The 7,716-nt window shown below is 39.3% G+C and overlaps 1 protein-coding gene and 1 long non-coding RNA gene across 3 annotated transcripts in view; one reads left to right on the top strand and one right to left on the bottom strand.

Annotated features, from left to right (window-relative positions):
• Positions 1-7,716, bottom strand: part of LOC104847707 — a 25,918-nt gene that overhangs the window by 4,758 nt on the left and 13,444 nt on the right. The gene's annotated exons all lie outside the window — the stretch shown is intronic.
• The window catches only part of Fam168a (family with sequence similarity 168 member A), a 73,168-nt gene continuing 68,957 nt past the window's right edge, over positions 3,506-7,716 (top strand). For both annotated transcript variants that reach the window (XM_010603255.1, XM_010603254.1), the window contains exon 1: positions 3,506-3,593. In XM_010603255.1, coding sequence (XP_010601557.1) covers positions 3,524-3,593 — 70 coding nt within the window. In that variant the 5' untranslated portion in view covers positions 3,506-3,523. The remainder of the gene's footprint in view (positions 3,594-7,716) is intronic.

Here is a 7,716-nt window from a genome sequence, read left to right as displayed (position 1 = left end):
TTTTTTTTTTTTTTTTTTTTTTTTGACAGTGCTGGGGATCAAACCTAGGTCCTTCTAGTCTTATCATTGAACTATATCCCAGCTAATATAAAATACTTTTATCATTATAGAAAGTTCTGGTGGACAGGGATGCTCTAGAAACTCCATCTAGAAAAAGATGAAGATGCAGGAAATGTGCGGCTTGGTACATTTTTATAATTATTATGCTTTTTTTCAACAGTTCATATGAATCTCAGCTGAAATCATATATATCTCACTTGTCTTAGTTTGTGCTACTGTAACAGAACACCATAGACTCTGTAGTTTGCAATGAAGAAAAATGTATTTGTGCAGTTTTAGAGGCTGGGAAGTTCATTATCATTGTGCCACAATTGGCAAAGGCCTTCTTGTTGCATCATCCAGTGGTGGAAGAGCCGAAGGGCAAAAAGAGGCTAAGAGAGGGCCAGAGATTTGGCTCAGTGGTTCTGCTGCCTGCCTTGCAAGCACAAAGGGCCCAAGTTTGATCCCCGGTACCCCCTCCAAAGACTAAGACAGAGCAGAAGGGGGCCAAACATGTTCTTTTATAAGGAGCAAACTTGCAGAGAACTGCATTAATCCATTCATGAGAGCAGGTCCTTCACAGCCTAATCATCTCTTAAATGTCCCATCTCTTAATTCTGTTAACAGTGGCAATTAAGTTTTTGACCATGCCTTCTTAGTGGATGATCCAAACCACAGCATTGCTTTAATATTCTTGCTCACACTGGTGTATTAGGTAGAGGGCTAGTTGGATAGAAGAGACTATCCAAAGTGGTTAAAGTGTATAAATAATGTGTTGTTGTCCTCACATCATCGCTACTGTCACAGAATCATTGCTGATACCTGTACATCACTTTACAGTTTTGCCACTTATTTTAACATCTGTGATCCCTCTTAATTCTCAACTCTGGTTATGGATTATTTTTCCCAAATTGAACAGTAATACATGTGCTTTCTTTAACTTTCATTTGTAGACTGGTGGTACTTTTTTTTTTTTTTGTACTGAGGATCGAACTTGGGACCTTGCACTTGTGAGGCAGGTGGTGGAACCACTGAGCTAAATTCCTGGCCCTGTAGACTGGTGGTACTTTTATGTAGCCTCTTACCCTGGAGGTGGTTTGCCAGGGCTGCACATTGAGTAAATTTCAGGCAGATGGCTTCAAAAATTGACCGGTAAGACAACCCACTTTCCACTCCCCCTTCTGTCTCACTTAGAAGCTTTCTTTCCCTCAATAAATTTTTCCTACCCTTAACCTCCGTTGTTTCTAGAATTCATTCTTCTATTTTAGAGAACACAAATTCGTGTTTCAGATATCTAGCAGGTTTGGGAGATACATCTCTTCCTCCTGTATCATTTTGGAGGTCTTCCACTGATATTACCTGTCAGGGTTGGGAGACCAAAACTAGAGAGGTAACTGGGCTACAAGGACAGCCAATATTTTGGCCCTGACCCCTCAAGGTCAACAAGAACCCAGGATATGAGGGAACCTTTTCTACAGGATCCTACATCTTTGACTTAAAAGTTATGCAGCTACCAAGATTACAATGCCTAGTGCCTACTGAAGGTCTTTTGATAGACCCCTCTGTAGAGTAACTCTAACTGCTGATCACAACTACTACTCTCTTCAGCTGGAAGTAGCCAGAGCTGTCTTTGCTCTTTGTCCCCTCACAGAAGTTAGGGGTACTTCTTCAGAGCTGGGAATATTGCAGATAGGTAATTTAATTAGATATCTTGTAGGCAGTTAGACAGGGCCACCCTCAGGGAGCCAAAATGGAGGACAATCAAGACACATTCACTGAAGGCCAGAATTGTAAAAGGAGAGAAACTACATACCTTTGTGCTTCCCCTAGGGATAAATAACAGTAACTGATATTCTAAATAGGTATCAGTCACCTGGGTGATGGGCCTAGGTCTTAACCTATACTTTCCAGGAAGTATTCCTTACCCCCACCCTTACTGAAAAATCCCTGTATGCTTGCTAAGTGACTTGCTCCTCCATTGACCCCATTTAATCAGTATTATTTGGTTGACTGTACTTGTAATCTTATTGGTTGGTTATGGTTTTGCGTCACCTCACGCCCACCTTATAATTTTCCATTGGGTCCTATAATTTTGTCCCACTTTGTGCCTGCCTCACCACCTGGCTTTGCTGTGTAAAACATTGTGAAAAGTGGGGTGAATGGGCAACCCACTTTCCTGTCCCCAATTGACCAGTGTAGTATTTTCCCTTTTGCCTGTTTGATGACCCTAGCGTCCTCTCTTTGGGAACCAGTTCTTTCTCCACCTCTTATTCCAGAACCACCCCGGGCAGACTAATTAATTGCAGAGCAGTTGTCATCAAGCCAGCTGTTCATTGCTTGCCTTCAACATCTGATTTGTTTCCTATCCTGAGGTGCTACTGAAGAAGTTAATGACCTAAAAAATTGCCCATCTATCGTGTGAACGTAGTTAAGAGGGAATTGTTTGATTTTTATGAAGTGTAAATAATATAGAGACACGTTTTCAAACATGTATCAGCCTTTGTATAAAAAATGGCTCCCTAAACAAAGTGGGACAAATTGACTGGCTAATAGAGCTTAAGGACAGATTTTCCATTAATCAGGATAGAGAATGTGCTTCATTAAGATAATTAACAGCTTTCTTGTGCAGGTGATAACTTATTACACACAAATTTCCAAGCTTACTTCTGTGCCTTGAATAAGTTTGGAGAGATCCTGGGTGTTTGCATTATGACGTTCAGTGGCAATAAATTCCCCCTTTTTTCTCTAAAGCTCCTAGTGATTGGTTGGTATCTTGCTCTGTGCAGGTAAAGGGGGCTGGTAAGACACTTGCTGCTCTTCCTTCCAGTGGGCTTTGTGCTCCTTACCAGGTTCTGGGGCTCCCATAGCAAACTATGAAGACCCTAATTTTCCAGCTCTTGGGCTAGCATCATTAGTATTAGAAAAGACCTCAGAGATTACTAATTCATTTTACATCGGGACTGAGAAGGAACATGATTCGGCTGATGCTACACTAATGACAGAGTTATATGTGGGATAGTGGGGCTAACAATGAACTGAGAGCCTGGGTTAACATTAGGCAGGTTGTATCACTTCTCTACTACTAATATCTTCATTTGATAAATGGGAAAAGCATCTAGCATAGGTATTTTGTTAGTTACCTTTTTACTGTACTGTGATGCTTCCCTTTCAGTATAAGCTGAAGATTTTAAAGGATAAGCTAGCCATCATGGTGACACATGCCTGTAATCCCAGCATTCTGGGAGTCTAAGGCAGGAATATTGAAAATTCAAGCCCATCCTGGGCAATTTAGTGACTGAGACTTTGTATCAAAATAAAGAATTAAAGGCAGGTGATTTCTGGGAATGCAGTCTGTACAAATGCCCTGGATTCAATCCCCAAGCCCCATTCCCCAACAAAAAAGAAGCTGATGTCAAGGATAACTATCAATCAGTAATCAATGCTGTTTTCTTTTTCTTTTCTGTAGGATCCTCCGTCTTCCACAATGAACCCTGTTTACAGCCCCGTGCAGCCTGGGGCTCCTTATGGCAACCCTAAGAACATGGCTTACACGGGTGAGTGGTGTGAGAATGGGTCTTATTTGAGAACTAGTAGTTAAGAACATTATCAAATAACTTGATGAATGACTTTTAGTTTTTAAAAGCTTTGGTAAAGCTTAGGAACTTGGAGAAGATATGTCTGTGGTTTGATAGTGATAGAAGTGACGTTCTTGACTAAGCATTGAATTGTCATCAAGTGGGAAAAATGTGAAGTAATACCTACCGAGTACCTATCGTGAATCTGGCCTGTGCAGGCCTTTATGTACCTTTTTTCTCCTTAATCTTACAGCAAATTAAACATGGGTTAGCTTATTATCATTATTTTCTAGGTAAGAAAATGAGAGTTACAGTAAGAAGCCACAAAACAAAACAAAACAAGGTATTTGAACCCAGGTCAAATGATTCTGAAGGCTGGTCATTTTCCTGAACTATTTACCAAGCTCTTTTCTTTCTTTTTTTTTTTCCTCCAGTGGTGCTGAGGATTAACCTGTAAGACCTTGCCCATGCTAGGCAAGTGCTTCACTATTGAGCTATATCCACAACCCTTTAAAAACTAAAATTTTGAGATGGTTGCACTAAGTTGCCAAGGCTGGTCTCAAACTTGTAATCCTTCTGCCTTAGCTTCCTAAGTAGCTGGAAATACAGACATGGGATTATTTCTCTGCCTCTGTGTATGCTGACCCTCTGTCTGGAATGACATTGTTCCCTGACTGCTTCACCTATTCCTTAAAATATCAACTCTGAACTCAGTGCTTTTCTAGCAAGCATTCTTTCCCTTATTTGACTTTAAGCAAGTTTTCTAAACTGTAGAGCCTTGATGTTCTCATGTATAATATGGGGGCAAATTTATTACCCTATTTCATAGAGCTACTGCAAGGATAACGAGCTAGTACAAGGAACTGATTGTATAATACCTAGCACAAAGTAGTTAATAATAGTTATTATTTACAAACAAAGATGGCAAATCAACGTTGGGGTAACACTATAAATAAAAATTATGGGGATCAGGAGGTATGATCATCATTGACCATACAGCTTAGTGGTAGAACATGTGGTTAGCATGAACTAAGGCTCTGGGTTTTATTCCCATCACAAAAGAAAAAAGAAAGATTCTTGAGCATACAGGGTACATTTAATATTTCAGCTTACCTAAAGTAAAATCTAGAAGTAAAATGAGAAAGGAGGGTCAAAAACTAGACTAACAGTCTTGGTTGCAGGATTGGAGTTGGTGGATGGGAGAATTTTATCCCAGAAGAGTCACTGACAATGAGTAGAAGCTGTGGAGTACCCATTTCTCCTTCAGCTCCTTGTGTGGTTTACCATGTATGCTTTTTAACCTCTGCAGACTGAGAGTGGGATGATCGCAGAGAGAAATCAATGTCTGGTTGCTTCCAAGCTTTTTCCAACAAGAACATTAGGAATGTATTTCAGAGAATTCTCAAATATTTGACCTGATTTTTTTTTTTTAATTAAGTACTTTTTTTTTTGTTTTTTGAGACAGGGTCTCACTGTATAGTTGAGACTGACCTGGAACTCCCTATGTAGCCCAGGCTGGTCTTGAACTCAGAGTGATCCTCCTGCCTCAGCCTCCCAAGTGCTGGGATTACAGGCATGCATCACCATGCCTGGTTTAAGTACTATTTTTATAAAGCATGCATACATGTTTATTGATCAGTGTATTAAGCTTCTAAGAATGCATATTAATTTTTAGAACAATTGCTCTTATTTTCAGCTGCTGATGATTTTGTTGTGGTTTTAGTCTTTGGTGTGCTGGGGATTGAACCCAGGGCTTTGTGCATGCTAGGCAAGCACCCTGAGCTACACCCTTAGCCCTAGCTGCTTATGGGTTTTGTTTGTTTGTTTGTTTGTTTGTTTGTTTTTGGTACTGGGGATCAAACTTGGGACTTTGTGCTTGTGAGGCTGGGGTGGAACCACTGAACTAAATCCCTGGCCCGAGCTGCTTATGTTTTAAAATCAGTACTGTCTCAATTATACACAACCAAAATAACATTTTGAAATATATTGGAAGTTGAGCCTGATATGACTGTAGCTTTTGTCCTTTAAATTGTGCATGTTTGTGTTTCTCACAACAGCTCCATTGTCCTTAATTTTTAACCTTAAAAGTAAATATTTTTTGTTTGAACTTCTATTGTATATTTATTCTAATAAAATTTATTCGAGTAACTGGAGATCATGAGGCAGTACCCTACATCTTACTAGTTCAGGAAACTTCTTCCTGCTTTTCCCTTTCCCAGTTCAGGATGTGCCCAACGATTTTAAGTTCCTTTGCCAGAGAAGATTGAGCTGCTTTGGCAGACAGAAACTCTGGGAATCCTATGGGGTTTTGGTTTTCTATTTGCTGTGAGCCTCACTGCCTCCATTTTCACTGAGTTGCTAAGCTTGAGAAAGAAGAAAATAGTTGGCTTTAATTATTGAATTGCAAAAAAAAATGGCATCATAATATGTTGGAAAGGGCAGATTTAGTCTCTGCCTGGCTTATATTAAAGCCTAGTAACATGGCTCAAATGAATGAAAAGCCAAGTTTTAAAACCCAGTTCTGTTTCATATATTAACTCAATTTTGGGGTAAGTTACTTAACTCCCTAAACTTAATATCTTTTATAAACTGGGATCTATTTCCTAGGATAGTTGGGCAAATTAAATAAATAATGTGCACTGCTTTAGAGGAGGGGGATTTTGTTGTTGTTTCTGCTAATCACCAAGGAGTGTTATTAGCCTAGAATTGTATTTACAGTTAATTTCTGTAGGTTCCAGGACCATACAGGTACTGTAAACTCTACACAAATAGTATAAATTCAGGCCTCACACAGGCCAAGGTTTCAAATTCATGGGAAGACTTTTTATTTTTTAACTCAGCTTCCCTGTCATATCTCTATACTTTTGCGTCAGTTTATATGTTTTAAACTGACAGTACAACTTCCCTGTGGTTCCAGATTGATGCGTTGGATTTGAGTTCCAATCCATGGCCTCTCTAGGACCTACAGCCTGGTCCTCTATGCTTGGTGGCTATAAAAAGCAACCCTTTTGATTGCCAGGACCCAACACCTTTCCAGAGCAGCTCGACATCAGCTTACTATTCAGTCTTCCTGAATTTTAGTGTCCTCCTTAGGTTTTGATCCCTGAGGATTTCTTTTTCTTTCCTAAACTCTCAACTTTGCCTAAGAATAAGGTGTTCGTTTTATTTTATCTAGTTTTTCTAACGAGACTTTCAGGTTATCTTTTTTTCCTGTATTGCTGGAAATAGAAATCTAAGTGAGAAAATTTATAAACAGATGCCAAATATAGTGTATCAAAGTAAACACATATTGTTGGTAACTGTAATGATTATGTTAAAAGGTACTAACTACCATTCAGCAAGCACATACTAGGTACTCTTGTGTATGTATGTGTGTGTATGAATTATAATCTTACTAATCATAACTTTATGCAGCTCTTGTTTTATAGGTAAGGAAGCTGATAGTTTACTTCAGGTCATATGACTTGGCCAGTATTTATTTATAGCTTCTATGAGATGAGGAAAGATTTGAACTTGAATCTTTATGATTTCAAAGCATATGTGCTTCTGTTATAGTATGTTAAAATGTGTCTCCTTTTATGCTCCCATGGATAAACTAAGGGAAAAGTTTTTTCAGTTTCTCAGACTAGGGAACTTTCTGTCTGAGGTGTTAAAAGCCTACTTTGTAGCCGGGTGTGGTGTCGCATGCCTGTAATCCCAGCACTTGGGAGGCTGTGGCAGGAGGATCACTGTGAGTTCGAGACCAGCCTGGGCTACATAGTGAGTTCCAGGTCAGTCTCAACTACATAGTGAGACCCTGTCTCCAAAAAAAAAAAGTCTTACTTGTTTGGGTTAGGTTCAGGGGCCAAAAGTGGAGGGAATCAAATCCATTATAGTGTTATCTGCTTCAGAGGCAGTGGGGTGGTGTCTACAGGGAGCAGAGAGAAACATTCCAGATTTTAAAATTTCTCTTAAATAAAATGGGAAATAGAAAACGTTATAGCACATCCAGTGAGTTGCTGTCTTCTAACCTATTGACAATATTTTTCTTCTCTTCCTTCTCCTTCCTCCATTCCTTCCTTTGTAAGCTCTTTCACTTTCTTTTTCTTTTTTTTTTTTTTTT

The sequence above is a fragment of the Fukomys damarensis genome, unplaced genomic scaffold, assembly GCF_012274545.1.
Source record: "Fukomys damarensis isolate Sample0158 unplaced genomic scaffold, DMR_v1.0_HiC HiC_scaffold_16, whole genome shotgun sequence".
Lineage (NCBI taxonomy): Eukaryota > Metazoa > Chordata > Mammalia > Rodentia > Bathyergidae > Fukomys > Fukomys damarensis.
Note: the sequence above shows the minus strand (reverse complement) of the source record. Positions and strands in the feature narration are given on the sequence as shown.